General features: G+C 41.1%; 1 protein-coding gene across 2 annotated transcripts in view; it reads right to left on the bottom strand.

Moving 5' to 3' along the window:
* The window catches only part of RXFP1 (relaxin family peptide receptor 1), a 288445-nt gene that overhangs the window by 132146 nt on the left and 135755 nt on the right, over nt 1-20544 (bottom strand). For both annotated transcript variants that reach the window (XM_032955172.2, XM_032955171.2), the window contains exons 4-6: nt 17975-18080; nt 6990-7061; nt 1281-1352 (exon numbers count right to left, since the gene is read on the bottom strand). In XM_032955172.2, the coding sequence (XP_032811063.1) occupies nt 1281-1352; nt 6990-7061; nt 17975-18080 (250 nt within the window). The remainder of the gene's footprint in view (nt 1-1280; nt 1353-6989; nt 7062-17974; nt 18081-20544) is intronic.

The following is a 20544-nucleotide window of genomic DNA, read 5'->3' as shown; positions in this document are numbered from 1 at the left end:
TCAAAATTACTTTATGCTGCTGCAGGATATCTGTACATCTGGATGATTGCAAAAATCAAATGTATCATGTCATATGATAGGAAATCGTTCATAATAAAGGTTTTTGGGTTAGATCGCATAAGTATAAATGTGTCATAACCCTCCTCCACCCAATACAGCCAGTAAGGTTTTTCACGTAAACAAAACGTGCCAATTCGTTACTACTACAGTCCAACTATGTGTTGGAAAGTAATTACACAGCATTTACAATTTGAGTATGATGTTTCGGTAGTGATTACATCCAGCATCATTGGGCGATTTGCCAGAATAATTAAGCAATCCACCTGCTTCCAGTCTTAAATAGAGCAAGATGGAAATCGTTATTTTCATGCATCATGTGATGAGTTAAAATTGATAAAAATAATGAGCAAGCAAATTAATTATAATGAAGATGTATGTATATTCTTGGTTCTTTCGGTAAAATCACGTTGAAGGGAAACAATAAAATAATCAAATATATATAGATGCATGTTTCAACCTATCATTAGTTCACTGCCAGGTGAAGGTCTCCCTACGCTGTCTCTGTCTATGGGGTCTATTGACTATACTTCACCATGCCGGACAGTGCAGGTGGAGACATGAGGGGTGGGGGAGAGAGGTGGGGGGCAGGATTGGTTCAAATATTACTTGCCACTGATGTTAGCTGCAGCCAGGAATGAAACTCGAGGTTGCCGTAATGCATTGCCAACTATTGCACAACCACTTCACCCCCTAAGCAAATAACATAAATAATCATTATTTATTTCCGTGCTGAGAGTGTTGGCTTGGCGGAGGGAATTGAAAAATCCCAATTTATTCAGGAACAATGCTCAAAGACCTTAGACAGGCAAACATCCTACTTGCTGTTCTTTCTCACTCAGGTGCCTTGTTGGGTGTATTACACCTAAAGGCTTGGTCTCCGGGTGAACCACCGCATCCATCGACATGCGACGATGTCGCGCTACATATGTATGTACCCACAATGCCCAGCTAAATATATATTTCCATCAGTCAACAACATAGCATTGACATTGGGCGATCCATTTACAGATATCCCCACTAATTTCTAATGAGCCTCGAACTTCCTTTCTGAACAGATGATAGAAAATTCTGACATTGATGGCTCCTTATTTATTGTACAGAGGAGAGTATTAGTGGGGTTTGTGAAGACATCACCCTGCACATTCACGAGGAAGTTAACCAAATAATGCCTCAATAATATATATTTTTAAAACGTAATTGTGTCACTAATCGTTACTCACAGGCGGGTAAGGTTGTGAAGTCCAGAAAATGCTCTGCTGGACACTGATCTTATCTGGTTATTCTGCAGGTACCTGTGTAAACAGAAAAGGGAAAACAACAACAACAGCTTCTACACGATCACTGTAGGGTTGCTGCGAAGAAGATGTGGCTTTAAAAACAGTTCACCAACATTTGTCATCAATATGCTAAATTCATCTGTTGATGTGTAAACTCCTTTGTCAAGGCGCTCTCCTCCTCCCACCCAGCTTAAAATACGCTGCCAAGCTTAGCAGTGTTCACTAGGATGCTGTCTTTCCGACAGCTCTGTTCTTCACCTGAGGACGGCTGCTTGCGTTGTGGCCGAAACGTCGTGTGAATTTTATTTTATTATGTTTTTTTTTTAAATAATTTAATTATTTCCCTTCTACGTGACTTTACCGAAAGAACCAAGAATATAGTTCACCAACAAATCTATATTTTAGGAACAACTTCAAGTTAACAGAAGCTTCGGTTATATTGATGATTCTAATGCTACAGCACAATGCACGGTTGGCGAAATACAGTGAGGGAAAAAAAGTATTTGATCCCCTGCTGATTTTATACGTTTGCCCACTGACAAAGAAATGATCAGTTTTTTTATTTTAATGGTAGGTTTATTTGAACAGTGAGAGACAGAATAACAACAAAATAATCCAGAAAAACGCATGTCAAAAATGTTATAAATTGATTTGCATTTTAATGAGGGAAATAAGTATTTGACCCCTCTGCAAAACATGACTTAGTAATTGGTGATTTAAAGCTTTCGTGACTGCAGTAATTCATATTCTTAGCTCTTTCGGTAAAGTCACGTTGAAGGGAAACAATAAAATAATAAAATATATATAAAACAATAAAAATTATCACGACGTTTCGACCATAACACAAACGGTCGTCATCAGGTGTGATGACGACCGTTTGTGTTATGGTCGACGACCGTTTGTGTTATGGTCGAAACGTCGTGAGAATTTTTATTGTTTTATATATATTTTATTATTTTATTGTTTCCTTCAACGTGACTTTACCGAAAGAGCTAAGAATATTAGTAATTGGTGGCAAAAGCATTGTTGGCAATCACAGAGGTCAGACGTTTCTTGTAGTTGGCCACCAGGTTTGCACACATCTCAGGAGGGATTTTGTCCCACTCCTCTTTGCAGATCTTCTCCAAGTCATTAAGGTTTCGAGGCTGACGTTTGGCAACTCGAACCTTCAGCTCCCTCCACAGATTTGCTATGGGATTAAGGTCTGGAGACTGGCGAGGCCACTCCAGGACCTTAATGTGCTTCTTCTTGAGCCACTCCTTTGTTGCCTTGGCCGTGTGTTTTGGGTCATTGTCATGCTGGAATACCCATCCACGACCCATTTTCAATGCCCTGACTGAGGAAAGGAGGTTCTCACCCAAGATTTGACGATACATGGCCCCATCTATCGTCCCTTTGATGCGGTGAAGTTGTCCTGTCCCCTTAGCAGAAAAACACCCCCAAGCATAATGTTTCCACCTCCATGTTTGACGGTGGGGATGGTGTTCTTGTGGTCATAGGCAGCATTCCTCCTCCTCCAAAAACGGCGAGTTGAGTTGATGCCATAGAGCTCCATTTTGGTCTCATCTGACCACAACACTTTCACCCAGTTGTCCTCTGAATCATTCACATGTTCATTGGCAAACTTCAGACGGGCATGTATGTATGCTTTCTTGAGCAGGGGGACCTTGCGGGCACTGCAGGATTTCAGTCCTTCACGGCATAGTGTGTTACCAATTGTTTTCTTGGTAACTATGATCCCAGCTGCCTTGAGATTATTGACAAGATCCTCCAATGTAGTTCTGGGCTAATTCCTCACTATTCTCATGATCATTGCAACTCCACGAGGTGAGATCTTGCATGGAGCCCCAGGCCGAGGGAGATTGACAGTTCTTTTGTGTTTCTTCCATTTGCGAATAATCGCACCAACTGTTGTCACCTTATCACCAAGCTGCTTGGCAATGGTCTTGTAGCCCATTCCAGCCTTGTGTAGGTCTACAATCTTGTCCCTGACATTCTTGGAGAGCTCTTTGGTCTTGGCCATGGTGTAGAGTTTGGAATCTGATTGATTGATTGCTTCTGTGGACAGGTGTCTTTTATGCAGGTAACAAGCTGATATTAAGAGCACTCCCTTTATGAGTGTGCTCCTAATCTCAGCTTGTTACCTGTATAAAAGACACCTGGGAGCCAGAAATATTTCTGATTGAAAGGGGGTCAAATACTTATTTCCCTCACTAAAATGCAAATCAATTTATAATATTTTTGACATGCGTTTTTCTGGATTTTGTTGTTGTTATTCTGTCTCTCACTGTTCAAATAAACCTACCGTTACAATTATAGACTGATCATTTCTTTGTCAGTGGGCAAATGTACAAAATCAGCAGGGGATCAAATACTTTTTTCCCTCACTGTACATATTTGATCGTGAAAGATCACAATCTTACATGAGAGGCCAATTTCTTCAAATTACTGCTGTTGACTTCCCACGAAGGTTTAGCAATCCTGGCGAGTCAAGTAATATAACCACACCAGTTACTCAAATGAACATTAATTAGCAGGCTTGTAGCAAATGATTTTATTCGAACGTATCCTTACACTCATGATACAGCAATCGAATAGGGTTTGTACGAATCACTTGTTAATATTTCAGATGCGTTATAAGCGATTGATTCATCAAAAAACCGTCGCGGCCACTCGAGGTTATACATGCTACACAACAGTAAGATATGCTGCTGTGATATCACAGGCAGGGGTCCTCAGTCTGACTTCCGAGTACAGCATTTGTTTCAACTGCTGTGCTCGGAGATTGAACTGGGAAAGTGTCTTGAATCATGATGAACCACTTCGCGGAGCTGTCATTTGTGGCCAGGTTGCTTCTGAAAAAGAAGCTAATAACTGAGTGGACTTTACCTGGTAAAAAATAAATAGTTACTCGTTATTTGTTTACATTTCCTATACGTTGCACTCCTATTGTGTTTTTGTATTGCTTGTCGTAACTTTCTAACCCGCCCCTACTGGACATCTGTGAAAAACAGCTTTATGGCTTATCGGATTCCTCCAGTCTAAATACAGATTCTGATTCTGAAATCCCTCCTCTGTCCACCCAGCAGGAGAGATGGGCTCTGCACAATTAGTCCATCGGCAGGTCCTGTGTGTTGGGGTAAACTCTTGGGTACTCCCATGTCTTCCAAGGTGTCTGGCCAGCATGGTAGAGTAGGCCACATACCCTCGCTAGAGGCCCTCCAGTAGAGGCCCTTCTGCCAGCAGTGGTACAAACTAGGTAATTATATGGCTGCACCTTTAGCATTTACCTTTACACAAGAGTAGAGAGAAATATATAATAGACCTCTCCATGAACTCTACCTGACTGTAAAACGTACATCCTAACTATTGTATATATCTTCATTCATACTCATTAAAACGGTGTCAGCGTGATCGTATTGTAATGAAGAGAAAGGTCAATAGTTCAAATTGCCATCAGAATCGGAACTATATCTCTTGTACAAATAACCAATTTAGTGCATTAAAAAACCCCACAATAAATCATAGGATTACATACGCAAATATTGAACTCAGCTGTGTAAATATCAATCTCACAGAATCATCATCGTATGCGTTACTGACTTAATATCCAATGGTGCGCATCTCTCGTGTACATGTACAAATTTTCAACTTGTAGGCAAAGCGTGATACAGAACCCACACGCCGTAAAATTAGTCGGTCAGTTCTGGAATGAAAGAGCCCATGTCCCATTACACGTAAATGTCCCTCCAGGGTATAGATATTGTGAAGTAAACATTGCACAGAAAATAAACATTCAATGTGCATATATGTTAACAACTGAATAATGACGTACTCTTTGTTTTTTTCGGTAAAGTCACGTAGGTATAAAATATATCTACGTCACTTTACCGAAAGAACCAAAGAGTATGGATTCCTGCAGTCACGAAAGCTTCAAATCAAGATTGAATAATGACGTTTTCAAACTTGATTTGACGTTTTCAGTTCATAAATATCCATGGTGTAAGTCACCTCGAGGCTTATGCCAGCAAGTGCCTGATCACGCTACACAGAATGCTTCAACCAAATGACTTTATTTAGCTGTCATTAGCAAACCAAATAGTTGTCATACACTTGCCAATGTGGTACAATTATACATTGCTTTGGTGAAAGTTAGTATCTACATAATACAACCGCTGTTGATTCCCACGTGACGCAATTGTTAATTTATCAGCCTTGGAAGGATGATGGACTGCATCAGTCCCAGACGAGACGTTGCACCTCCACCATAGCCGAAGGATGGTGAAGAAATACAGAGTATTGGCAATGAGTCGAAACGCGTGGGATAACTTTAACGTTAAAATATGCGGCAGAATAAGAACTGTTTCCGTGAACTACGTAAAAGAGCATACAATCAGTATTTCAATGAAATAGACTCGTCCAATATGTGCATTTGAAATTATTTGGGCTTGGAGGCTCGCAGTTGTAGAATGCTGATGTTGAAACATGTCGTATCATATGGCACAAAGTCGCACGTTGCTGAGATGGGATTATGTTCAACATGTGAAAATTATTCAAGATAAGCGTTGGACTCTCTCTTTGCAAAGAAACAACATGTCACAATAGGCTCTCATCTAATCTAAATAAGGTGTTTAAATTGTGTGATAAATTATAGACTGTCAAATCATTCAACATGGCAGTCACTGAAGTCGGGAAACAATGGGGCGCGCATCAGATCATATTCTTAAAATATACGGAAACCAAAATGCAGAAACCAAGGCCATGATATTAATATCCTGCTTGTGTGTAAGTCAATATTTACTTTCCAATGGACAGACCTGCTCATGTCATGAGAGTGGTTCAGGGCCACCAATGGACATGAGCACCATCCAAGAACATTTGACAAATTTGATTTGAAGATTTTGTGACTGCAGGAATTAATCTGGTTCTATATTAATAATTTTATTTATTTTCTTTCTACATGACTTTACCGAAAAAAACAGTAAACATTTGACACTTTTAATTTTGACTTTCTACAAAGAGTGTATACTTTAAGACTGATTGTTGAATGTACATACTGATGATGCAACGTGACATGATGTTATGATCTATTTTTTTTGTCTAGAAATACCTTGGCTAAGAGGTTTTTCAGCTTTTCAAACACATGGTGAATGAACTTGCTTATGCTTTCTGAAGCACTATGATCGTTGTGGGTGATATTTTATTTTTAGGTTGAGAAATGATACATTGGCCTATTCTTGCGAGTCTTATTAACAATGCAGCCCTGTAATGTATTGTTCACGCCACTGCTAGCAAAAAGTGCTGCATTTTACCCGACCACACCTTACCTGCCGATTAACTCGAGGGGTACCTATATATATAGTTAAATTGACAGATGCAGGAAGATTTAAGAAACGTGCCCATTGTTTTAACTGCTATGCCAGAAGATTCAACCAGTGACCTCTGCATTGCAAGTCCAATGTGATAACCGTTACACTATGGCAGCATCCCGGTGTTCTTTGTGGAAGGATGCTGTATGTTATAAATTAGAATGTGGAGGAATGATGTGGAATAATGTATGTATGTTGAACTTCTTTCGCACCGTACATAGCCAACCATGCTAATTGGAGGTGCGGTGGAAGGACAACAAGCTAAACACAACAAAGCACTTACAGCTTTTCCAGGCTTGCGTATCTCCGAAACACGAATGCCGGAAGAGTTCGGAGTCTGTTTTTCTGCAATGAACTGTAAAACAAAACAAATGACTCTCATTACAGTGACAATAATCAAGTAAAACATGCAAATGCATTCAATTAGACATTCAGCAGAAAGCCAGTGCAAATGTGGGCTTTGCATACAATTCCCAAAGGGGCAATGTTGTTCAACATCATTATTTAAAATGTGACTGTTTAGACTGTAGCTATGCACTGTTAAATCTAGATTGAAAACTAATTTCTTTAGAACTGCTTTTTGTGTTAAGTTTGTTGAACTTCCCCCCGCACCTCCGATTAGCATGGTTGGCGAAGTACGGTGTGAAAGAAGTTCAAGATACATACATACAATTTAGAAACAATTGCAATTCCACTATCAAAACAATCCACAGAATATGTAAGCGACCAAAACACAGCTTTGCTTATTATCATAAAATTTATACTTTCTGGGCCGTAATAATTTGTAATATTATCGAACTCTTCTGACATTTTAAATTGTCATGGCTTAGCCTTCCCGCAACACGCTTTGATAAATGCTACAAATTGGTTGAGCAATTGTAATTGAACCCAGGTGCCATCATTCTCAGCACCCTCACTTCATTGTTTAACTGATACCAATGGATGAAGGTCTCTTCACATTTCGTCATAGATTTGAATTATTGCTGCCATTAAGAAAGCTTTTCTCCCTACATATATAAGGTTGGCAGATGCAGACAGTAGTGAGCATTGGTGACTGTCCTGTACTGATGATTCTTAATAAGGACAAATCCAGTCTATAGTTGTTTCCCTGCCTGCCTGTTGGTTGGTCACATTTGCGCAATGTATTGATGTGACCGACCAACAATGCAGTTCTTCAGGAACTGCTGGTTTTGCGTAATGTTTACGGCTGCGGGATTTTTTTGTACAGACACACACTGCACCTTTTTGTGTGTTGTCGAAACCGTGCATATGATACAAGCCAAAAACACCCCGCAGAGCTATGCAGCGCACCTGCACAAATGCTATTTGAAGTATCCAACTGTTTCCAACAAAGATGAGTGCCACTCCATAACTTGTTTGAGCAAGGTGACAACTTTACCCTGAGTTTTAAATTACTTTAGTATGTATTTATTTTAAAATCTAATATTTTGATTAGGTCTCTGGCTTGAGCTTCAAGGCCTGGGATTAAGGAAAGCTGATGTTGACACTTGCCATGTCAAATTATAGTAAGTCACAGGTGCATAGGGTATATGTTTTTTTAAAAGAGAAAACTACTAATATTAAGTTCACCAAAACAATTCACGGCAAAAAAGGAAAGGTATTTTAGTTCTAATAATGTTTTCTCAACATAATGCTGTATAGGCTTACACAGAGATCAAGTGAGACAGTTATAAAATAAGGTTAAGGAAATTGTGTTTTATGCAATTCTTCGCAGTGATGCTGAAATGCGTAAAGGGTACGTATTTGTATGAGACCTCATATTCTGCAGACCACCCAACATGCTTCACAGTTCCGTTGGAGTTTCACTCAACGCCATGACCATGCGCTTACAGCGACACATGTCACGGCTTTAATCATACAAAATGCATTACTGCTATTTACTGTCGATCAACATGTTACTATAATTACACGTTTGTGCAAATGCAAAATAATATCACAACGGCATAATTACACGTTATGCTTGCAAAGTAGTTGCAGGTCCTGGAACACGTTTCGTAATATGCAGCTCTAAAGGTGACTTCTATTAAATTCAGGGGGGGGGGGGAAATTAAATCCTCAGCTCAGGAATATGATTTCAAGGATGAATTTTCTTAACTAAATGCTTGGGATGCATTTCAAGGCTAAATTGCCACGTGCTGTGCATTTCAAGAACAGATTTATTGCCGAGACTTAGGACAAAGCTGTTTACTGTTACCAGAGCAGGGTTAATCTTGTGATTATTTGGAATGGCAATGATGGAATACTTATGCAGTTCATCTTCCCAGTTTGTGATTATAGTTGCGTGTGTGTGCACGCATTTCGACTCGGCCTCAAATGAGTACCCCGTGCGGTGTGTAAACATCTCTGCCAGGGAGACAAAGACGGCCGGGGGTGGTGCTGGCCACCCACCCTCTCGTGTGCTGTGCTGGCCTTCATAGGTGGTCGCTAACAGCACTAGCCCCAAAAACAGTATGTTAAAGCTAAAAGGGGGAAATTTGTCTTGCATGCACACACACACAACTATCAATTTCACAACTGAGGATGAATGCGGCATATAATTTAAATCAATACCAATTCATAGTTTATGTTGATAAGCCACTGACAATCCATTTTAGATCACATCGATGAAACAAGGTTTGGGAAATAAGTGTTAGCACTGCAATAACGCACATTACCATCTTTACCCATGATAACAATCAAACTCTGCGAACCAGTCTATTAACATAATTGCTTAATGGAGTACTCTCTGCCTAGCCCTAACCCCTGACCATACATCTTGGAAGAGGTGGGAGCACCCACGCTTTAACTCGGGCACAACCTGCCCACCCTGACTATAAACCATCATAACCACGCATACAGCTTGGGTTGACAGGAGTGTCTCTCGCATGCTAAATCCCTGCATGTACATTAAACGTTTACATTCGGCAAGTTGCTTCACACAATGCCACGTAATTGACCATCACATATCCCCCCTTATTCTTAGCACTTTCGGTAAAGTCACGTTGAAGGGAAACAATAAAATAATAAAATATATAATTTTTATTGTTTTATATATATTTTATTATTGTTTCCCTTCAACGTGACTTTACCGAAAGAGCTAAGAATATGAATTACTGCAGTCACGAAAGCTTTGAATAAAAAAAATATCCCCCCTTGTCAATCAACTGCCCACAACCGGAGTAGTAATTGCACAAGGTGCAATAGTACTAATTTTATATCTAACATTTTTTTTACATATCCACCTATACCTCAGTGCCCAGTGAGTCAGATATGTGACGCTGTACAATCAGTCCCCTTGCCTATTCTATTGGCATTGAGATTCTCGGTCGTGATCCGATTCACGCGTAGCTTTTTGTATTTGGAATGCTGTGAATGATAGCGCCTCTAGTGGCTGTAGGTCTCACGTGAACCCATTGCATAGAACACATTGACGATTCACTCTTTTTATTTGACCAGGTAAGGCCTACCGAGCTATACAGCTCTCTTTCCGAAGCGACCTAGCCACAAATGATAGGTCAACGAAGTGGCTTATCACGTGGACATGTGTATCAGCCAATAACTCTAAACGCCAAATATACAGCAGACGTAAGGGTCGGGATCAAACCCACGAGCTTCGGCATACCAGGCGAGCGATTTATCTACTGCTGGATGAAAACTTCCCTAAGACGTTGCCATCTCTCACGGTCTCGTGATGTAACAATCCATGTAGGTCACGTGATTGAGCCGATTTCATTGCCCCGTCTCTGCGGTGGATAGACTCTTCGGTGTGTTCCCTCCTTTGGCTGCCCATGCTGTTGTGAGTCTCTACCACCTTCTGGTAACGTATACTGACCAAGCCCACAACGTGTTTTATTTTTACAAAGCGATGTCTCTGTGATTTGTATTTTGTGTCGCGATCCAAACGCTTCTCTTTGCATCTCTGTAATTCAGAGAATGTTAATTAATACCGTGTAACAAACAGTCTGGAGAGAAAAATCATTATTTAGTTTCAAACTCCTTGCCAATTACGTATTCAAAAACAGGAAACGTGGAATGTTGGTATTAACCGCAAATACTGTCAATTTCAAACTATTGCATATTTTATCTATTCCATGCGTTGTTGTTTTTTTTGCTGTCTCTCAGTATAACATAAACACAGACACTGACAAAGAAAATAGAACAAATGCTGACAAGTGAAAAGAAACACGGAGAGATGCACGCTTGGCATGGAACGTTTGTGAATTGAAGATCATTGATTATTTACGCACACCTCGATGCATTTGGTCACACGTGTGTTCTTCTCCACGGGAGCTCATCAATTAGAAGGCTAAAGTGAACTCACTCACAGGACAGTCTCGGAACAAGCAGAACCACTTCGTTGAGCTACCATTGGTGGCCAGGTCGCTTCCGCAAAAGCAGCTAATAGCTCAGTGGGCTTTATCTGGAAAGATAAACAATAGTTTCGTTTTATTTGTATATCTTTTTTTCTGAGTGATTTGTTTACCTTTCCTATACTTTGCACTCCGATCGTGTTTTCTGTATTGTTTGTTGTCGTAACGTTCTGACCCCGTGTCCCTACTGGACATCTGTGACAAAGAGCTTTACGGCTCATCGGATTCCTCAAAGTATGAATATATGAATGTTTTTTTTTTTTCGGTAAAGTCACGTAGAAATAAGAAAAAATAAAATTACATAATATACGACGTTTCGATTGCAACACAAGCAATCATCATCAGGTAGAGGAAACACATAACCGCAGATATATACAGACCTTAAGTAGAGGGAATTAAGACAGATATACCAGGGGATACAGAGAGACGGAACATCACACTAAATCAAACAGGGTTTAGCAAAATTTGGAAACTATATAAAGCAACACAGACGGTCGGTTAAAACACAATTAACGCATGGTTTGGTTGAATACGCTGTTTCAAAGATTGTTAAATTGTAAGTTAAGTGTGAAATTTAAGATAGTGATAGAATACTTACCGTAGAGAGACCTAAGGGGGGAGACACAAGCTAGAGATGGAGGGGCTAGGACTCATAGACAATGGGACACACATTAGCATGATATAAGTTGTCAGGCACACAGAGAGGGGGAGCAGCAGCCCCTCCATCTCTAGCTATTTAAAGCCTCGGTACAGAGTTGCTTTATTTCTTAACTGTGCGCGTGTCTCCCCCCATAGGTCTCTCTACGGTAAGTATTCTATCACTATCTTAAATTTCACACTTAACTTACAATTTAACAATCTTTGAAACAGCGTATTCAACCAAACCATGCGTTAATTGTGTTTTAACCGACCGTCTGTGTTGCTTTATATAGTTTCCAAATTTTGCTAAACCCTGTTTGATTTAGTGTGATGTTCCGTCTCTCTGTAACCCCTGGTATATCTGTGTTAATTCTCTCTACTTAAGGTCTGTATATATATCTGCGGTTATGTGTTTCCTCTACCTGATGATGATTGCTTGTGTTGCAATTGAAACGTCGTATATTGTGTAATTTTATTTTTTCTTATTTCTACATGACTTTACCGAAAAAAACAAAGATTAATTCCTGCAGTCACGAAAGCATCAAATCTAGTATGAACATATTCTCATGATTCCAATATTAACTCTCTAACACGGACTTAATAAGCTCCTCACGCTCTCGCAACACATGGCACGCGGCTTGCCTCGCCTGCAGAGTCTGAGCCCTGCCGCTATAGAATGCGGTGTGCATCATGACACGCGCATAACAGGCTTGATAATCGATCATTGCATCGAATGACAGCTTTAACCGTGTGAGTTTTCAGTCGTAATGTCTCTCCTGAAGGGACAGCTGTTGTTCCCTCTCTGTTTCGTTTTATTTTATTTGCTCATTTATTATATTAAAGGAGTTGTGAACCACGAATATCTGGAAATTTTTATTTTATTTTATTCAAGCACTTGTCATTAATAGAGTGATACAAACATTACTGCCTTCTAAATGTCCTTCTAATTAATCGAATCAATGTAAAGATAACATATAACATATCTGCATGGTCAAATGAGTAATGATAACTAATAATTGAGTGCATTTGGTGTTCGTGTCATTCTTATGGTGCAATACTATCACGAAGGCGCTACATGTCATGTGACATCATTTGCAGTCGTTTCACAGCGGTGGGCACTGTTGCTTCGGTCGAATCCTAATTGAGTAATTTGTGGGTTGCTCCATGACGCCGGCACACAATGCCCCACTCATGTCCAATGACGTCAGGGGATCTTTAACGTCCACTGTGAAGCGGATGGCGTGCACATTGTGGTTAATACACCACCGCAGTAATAACTAGGGCGGCCTGCCGGATTGGAACCGCGAACCTTTGCAGCACAGTGGTGAGCACGTTACCGCCGAGTTATGTCACCATGGATACTGGGCAACGGTCGTCTTCACTGGGCAGCTCTGGGCCAGTTGTGAAAATTCCGCATTCAACCGCGAGTTGAACACCGACTAGGCTTTACGTACGTTCGCACCCTTCCGATTGCGAGTCGAGTTCCCTACCACAGAGGCACGTGGCTGGATATGCTTGCTTGCCACAGGGTGCTGCACGTACACTACGGCGATTTTAAGAGGCACAAACTACTAAAAAAATGTAACACCTCCTAGGACGGTAATAAGACAAGAATGAATAATCAGTCCCAGATGCACCTACACCGAGACCCCACCGCCAAATTTAACAGCCCCTAACTACATTTGGCACTGCATGAATTGCATACCAATTCTATAACCCAATGCAGCATTTTGTAAGGATAGTAAGCATTAAAACGCACAAGTGTGCTGAGACTTGTAAACTTTTTACAGGCGTGGGCTTAACATTTTTATTTTCAGTAGTTAACAAATATGGAACATTAACCATCATGAGCACCGAGGCTATACACATTTTTCCCCCCTTCCACTCTTTTCACTAGGAGCAAAGACAAATATTTTGCTACTTGCACAGTCAATGAATTACGTAAAAAATATACAGCAAACGAATTTATGTCATGTCCCAAATTAAAAGTGAAAGATTAATGTTTACTTTTGAATGATATAAATGTTAAAGTTAAAACGCGTGCGGCTCTGCGACAGCTTTGCTCAAGCCACTGCTGGCATGGGGCACTCAACCAGACAGAGGTCTCCAGAGTTCCTGTAGAGGCAATCGGTCAACTCTTTCGTGCTGACCAGATGTCTTGGAAGAGGTGGGAATACTCACACTTTACCCACAATTACACGCAATCTGCTGATCGACTAACTGTGGTGCGCCCATTGGATGGACTGCAGACAGGACAGAGGACTAACTGCGGTGCACCCATTGGATGGACTGCTGGGAGGACAGAGATGGGGGGGGGGATTGAAGAAATGTGCCCATTGTTTCAACTGCCGCGCCGAGAGATCAAAACGGCGAACAGCCTATCATCTGTCCGGGGTCAATAAAGTGATCACCAATTTGTGGGAAGCCATCAGTGGTCATCTGGTGTGGATAGACTGGGCCCAGCCATGGGAATATGGTATATCAGGCACTTGTTCAGGTGCCACCACTAGAGATAAGCACTGCCCTATGTTTCATTTAAACAGAGCGACACATTGATTTAGCTACGCCTCGAATGCTGTGCGTCCAATGATGTCAATTATCGTGACTATTCGGTGACCATTCGTTGTCGATCGAATTCCGCACCGACAAAACGTCAAAAGTAAAACATTACTCGTCATAAACGTTTGTCGTTGAAGGCTCCGTGTGATCAGCGATAGGCAACGGCTCTGTACCAGTCGCAAGTCTCGACTTCCTTGTTATGATAGCTGAAAATACCGGGTTTGCAGTAACTTCCTCATTGAGAGCACCCCCTGGCTACTTGGCACCTTGGGAAATTTAGCAACTTCCTCATTTTTAGAGCACCCTTGCATACTAGGCTACTTGGGATATTTGGCCAATTCATTATGGAGAGCACTTTCTTTGCTCCTTGGATACTTTTGATATTTGGCCTCGTCGTCATTGAGCACCCTGTTGCTACTTGGCTACTTGGGATATTTGTCCACGTCATCACTGAGAGCACCCCATGGCTACTTGGGATATTTGGCCACTTCCTCATTGAGAGCACCCTTGGATACTTGGCTACTTGGGATATTTAGCAACTTCCTCATTGAGAGCACTCCTTGGCTACTTGGCTACTTGGGATATTTGGCCACTTCCTCATTGAGAGCACCCTTGGCTACTTGGCTACTTGGCTACTTGGGATATTTAGCAACTTCCTCATTTTGAGAGCACCCTTGGATACTTGCCTACTTGGGATATTTGGCCACTTCCTCATTGAGAGCACCCTTGGATACTTGGCTACTTGGGATATTTGGCCACTTCCTCATTGAGAGCACCCTTGGATACTTGGCTACTTGGGATATTTAGCAACTTCCTCATTTTGAGAGCACCCTTGGATACTTGGCTACTTGGGATATTTAGCAACTTCCTCATTGAGAGCACTCCTTGGATACTTGGCTACTTGGGATATTTAGCAACTTCCTCATTTTGAGAGCACCCTTGGATACTTGGCTACTTGGGATATTTGTCCACTTCCTCATTGAGAACACCCTGCAGCTACGTTGCTACTTGGGACATTTGACCACTTCATCATTAAGAGTACCACTTACTTGTCTACTTGCGAAATTTGGCTATTTCATAATTGAGAGCACCCATTGGCTACTTGGCTACTTGGGAAATTTGGCCTCTTGCTAATTTTGAGAGCACTGCCTCGTTACCAGTTTACTTGGGATTTTTGGACACTTCATCATGGAAAGCACCCGTTGTCAACTTGGCCACTTCCTCATTGAGAGTACCCCTTGGGTGCTTGGGATATTTGGCCACTTACTCATTTTGAGAGCACTCCTTGGTAACTTGGTTACTTGGGATAGTTGGCCACTTCCTAATTTTGAGAGCACCCATTGGCTACTTGGGATATTTGTCCACGTCGTCATTGAGAGCACCCTTGGCTCCTTGGAATATTTGTCCACTTCCTAATTTTGAGAACACTCTTTTGCTACTTGGGATATTTGGCCACTTCATTTTGAGAGCACTGCCTTGTTACCAGTTGACTTGGGATTTTTGGACACTTCATCATGGAAAGCACCCGTTGTCAAAATGGAAAATTTGGGCACTTCCTCATTGAGAGTACCCCATGGGTGCTTGGGATATTTGGCCACATCGTCATTGAGAGCACCCCTTGGCTACTTGGGATATTTGACCATTTCCTAATTTTGAGAGCACTCCTTGGCAACTTGGTTACTTGGGATAGTTGGCCACTTCCGCATTGAAAACACCTCTTGCATAGTGTTCACCGTGACTCCAATCAGCACGACTGGCATTCAGCATGGCTACATGAGTTTCTGCATAATTGAATGGCTTTTCATTAGTCTACAATAGTCTAAGGTAGTTTCTAAAAGCTGGTGTTTGTAAGTAATATCCCTTTTCTAGAATTAGATTGATAATCTGGACAGATTGGTTATCAGTGGGCACATTATCATGTTGGCTCATTAACTGTGTTACTGGGTTATTCCACGTCTGGTTCTGTTATTAGCTCATCCAGAATTGTTCATGGTCAGTGATTGAGTGCCCACAAGGCCACAAACATTGTGGTAAGTAAAATACTAATGCTTGGTTTTAACAATTCATGAAAAAGACTTGACATTGGTGTAAAACTGAGCGATTACTTTATGTTACACAAACATAGGGCGCTTTAACTAAATAAAGTTGTTATCAATTTGTCTACATTGTGTTCAGTATTTAACGCTAATTAGTATTTTCCCTTAGTGCGTAATGATTTTATGTATGTAACGTGTTTTCCGCATATCTGTGTAGAACAATGGCCTCATTCTACATCTTCACCCCCATTATACAGAGATAAACAATTGATCTATTTATATTGTCTAGTTTACATGTTTTACATTATCTAGCTCCTCCCTCTCATTACCACTGACTGCAGAAGTAAACCTAGATTTGGATAATGTTCTGTTTGGAAATGTGGGATATGTAAAAAAAAGTATAGTTTGTTTTCATTCGCATATAATCATTTGAAAAACTACTCACTTATATCAAAAGCCAAGGGTTAATAGGACTTCTAACCTGAAAAGGACTGATGTATTTCAATACTCAACAATGTTTGTGGTTTGAAAGTCATCATAAACCACAGTGCTACCTGATCAGATCACAGAAAGAAAAAAAAAACATACGTTATACAAAAAAACATGAATTATTCATCTGCAGTCGGTCACTGGCTTTGATGAGACCACAACATTCGTAGCAAATTGCGAGGGACTATTGTTTTTCATCACTTGTTCAAAGTCTGGAGCTATAAGCAGTTTTCAGCCCAAGCAACACTGTGAACCTTCATTATAACGCTAGATCTAGCACAGAGAATGTCTAGGCACAAGCTTTGCCTGGAATTTTCTGAATTCCACGTGATGGTGAAGCCCAATTGTACCGTGTGTGGCCAGGTGGCACTGTGGTAAAACTGCGTGACTGCCAAACCTGGCTTGGGTGGACACAACCCATAATCCCTACAAAGGTCCTTAAAATGGGAAACACTTTGTACGCCACCAACATTGGTTGTTCTATGGATATATATTCCCCTCACAAATGAGAATGTGGAATTTCCACCACCAGCTTTGTGCTGATAATGAAAATTAGGCACCGCTGCAATGTTTGTTTCGGGCAAGGAAATGCCTTCGCATATATGTTTAGAACGCAGGTGCAATCTAATATGAGCACACATTCTTCACTGGACATCGGTGAAAAAGAGCCTCATAGCTCATCGGGTTTCTCCAGGATAAAGATTCTGATTCAGAAGACACGAAAACTAGAAGTGGAATAAAGATTCAAGCTCCAACAATTCGGGTGTCACAATCACAATTATTAACACGTCATTAATTCTAACACTCACAATATACATTTCGAATTGTGCAGGTTCGAAATTATCAGATTTAATTTGTGTACATGTCGAATGAAATGTGTTCATATGACCCCTGCAGCCACTATGTATGTATGTTGAATTTATTTCGCGTCATACGTAGCCAACCATGCTAATCGGATGTACACCACATTCTTAAAGAATTGATTATTGGATAAAATCGTGATCCTGAATGGTGATCATTACATTACTCGTGAGGGAGTAAATTGTTACAGGAAAAATTAATTATGATTTATTATTAATAAACAATTTGAATATTGTGAACGTTGCAGGCTTGGTCTTATCTGAATAAATTACTGACAATTCCACTGAGTAGAGAGACGTGAATGTTGAACTTACAAGACTGTGATGTTGGGTGGAGCGTTGGGAATGGAGCGTAAGTTTAAGCCATCGCAGTCCAACTCCTTCCCCTGGCATGTGCAGCTCTTGGGATATATTTCTAGCACTGTGGATACACAAAGAAAAACAAAGATTCCGATACAGCATATACAGACTGGTGGGATAACACACACACACACGGACAAAGATCCGGTATCTCACCCTATATAGCTGTTTGAGGTGTTATCAGAAAGTGCTGGAGACTAGAGGTGTAATTTTGAAGCGATACGTGGATTAGGAAAAAAAAACAAAGTGGAAAAATCAGTAAGAGTTGCTGTAACACGAAACTGTCTCCAACACTCAGGTCATATGTGACATTAGAAAGTGTGGAGCAGTTTCACATGAACACAGTCAACAAACCAGTGCCAACGAGACCACAACCAAATGCGGTTGCAGGAAATAATCCAAAGCGTCTATGTTCATATCGTCCTTGCGTGGAATCCAGTGTAAGTCCATACAGTATTGGCATGGCAATCAGTGGGGATGCGTGTATGCTGAACTTTTCTCGCACCGTATGTAGCCAACCGAGCTAATCGGAGGTGCGGGGGAAGGACAACAAGCTAAAAGACAAAAAGCATAAGCACAAAAGGGTGCACACGATGTGTCCAGTGGAATACCAGGACGTGAGCACATTTTTTTTTTGCACAGGTGCTCAGCCGTGCGCGTATACCCAGCAGGCAGAAAGGAAGCATGGCTATTGCGAACAGCGGCAAATTCAACGAGGCGTATGGGGTATTTTTAGTACGGATTATTTGCCGCGGAGTGGTGGGGCAGTGGTTAACACAGTGCACCACGAACCTGCTGACCTGGCCAGTTTATATGAGAATTGAGCGATCTCTGAATCGATCCCGGCTGCCCGCCCTTACCTTCATCAACATTCACTGACCAGCGTGGTGAAGTAGGGTCAAACTACCCCCATGACCGCTGTGGCTTGGGGAGGCTATCATCTAGCAGTGGATTGATAAAGGTTTGAATATTATTATTTTCTATTTCCTGTTTCAGATTTCAGATATGTCTATAGTGTTAAGTTTGTGTGTGTATATTGTATGTATTGTTACATGTTATGGGTAGTTGTGTGTATTACATGTATTACTCTTTGGTTCTTTCGGTAAAGTCACGTAGAAATAAAATAAAATAAATAATAGAATACGATGTTTCGATTGCACTCAACCGTCATCAGGTAGAACTAAATTTGAGAGAGACAAAACAGACACGGAGACACACAGAGACACACAAGCAGAAAGAGACAGAGACAGACACACAACATAGACACACAGAGACCCAATGCCTCCGTGTCGAGGCCTTAAATAGAAAGAGAGGGGGGGGGGGGGCAGAGAGAGAGAGGTGGGTCTGCTGGAGCAGCTGCTGGTGCAGAGAAATTAGCATGTCAATGAAAGACCCAACAAGACTGGTACATTTTAGAGAGAGTTGTGTGGAAATCCACCCCGAAGCGTCCTAGGGAGAGAAAGAGCGAATGGACCAATGAGAGCCTGGTAAATTTCAGAGAGAGGGAAATAGGCAGTTTGAGAAAACAAATTTTGTAATTTTTTTTATGTAATGCAATGCAAAACAGAGAGTCGGCTAACACAGTTAACGCATAGCCTGGTTGATTACGATCTCCAAAGATGGCTAAAATTAGAAGTTAAGTGTGAAATTCATAATAAAGGTTTTTGGGTTAGATCGCGTTTATTTATAAATGTGTCGTAACCCTCCACCACCCGACACGGCCAATCAGCAAAAAAAGTGTCACGTTGACAAAAGACAAATAATTCACTACTTCAGCCCACCGGTGTGTTGAAGAGTTAATCCGCATTTACAGTTTGAGTACGACGTTTTGCTGGTAATTACATCCAGCGTCATCGGGCAATTCGCCAGAATGGTAAAGCCCTCGCTTGCTCCCGGTTTTATATAGAGCAGCAGCGTGACGTCATCACTTAACTCATATCAGGTGCAGTGATTAGAGGCGGAGGGGGGGGGGTATTGTAATTATATACGCGAACAGAGACACAGAGAAAGAGAAAACAAACTTACATCCTCAGACACACACACAGAGAGAAAACAAACTTACATACTCCCCGTAGAGGTGGTTCAAACTTGATTTGAAGCTTTCGTGACTGCAGGAATTACTCTTTGGTTCTTTTGGTAAAGTCACGTAGAAAATAGAATAAATAAAATAATAGAATTCGATATTTCGATTGCAATACAAGCAACCGTCATCAGTATAAATGGTTGTTTCATAAAACAAAAAAAATCTCAACAGAGTGACCTGTACAGTAGGAGCACGAGACTCCACTGAACATTGTGAATGCACATTTTACTTTCCGGTCATGAAGTCTAACAGCGCTTGCCATTTGATTTCCTTGCAGCCACAACTAAAGCTGCCGTTAGACTCAAGACACTACGATGGTGTGTCTGATTGCTCAAACGCCAGTGGCTGGCGGACCTGAGTGAGCGATGGACCATCGAGACCAAAAAAATGCCGCCTCCTCAGGAAAGAAGACAGATTTGAGTGTTCACCTCCCATACTCTGA

The sequence above is a fragment of the Petromyzon marinus genome, chromosome 16 (genome assembly GCF_048934315.1).
Source record: "Petromyzon marinus isolate PM22_M1 ecotype Great Lakes invasive population chromosome 16, UKy_Petmar_22M1.pri1.0, whole genome shotgun sequence".
NCBI classification, from domain to species: Eukaryota; Metazoa; Chordata; class Hyperoartia; order Petromyzontiformes; family Petromyzontidae; genus Petromyzon; species Petromyzon marinus.
This window is presented reverse-complemented; position numbering and strand designations above follow the sequence as displayed.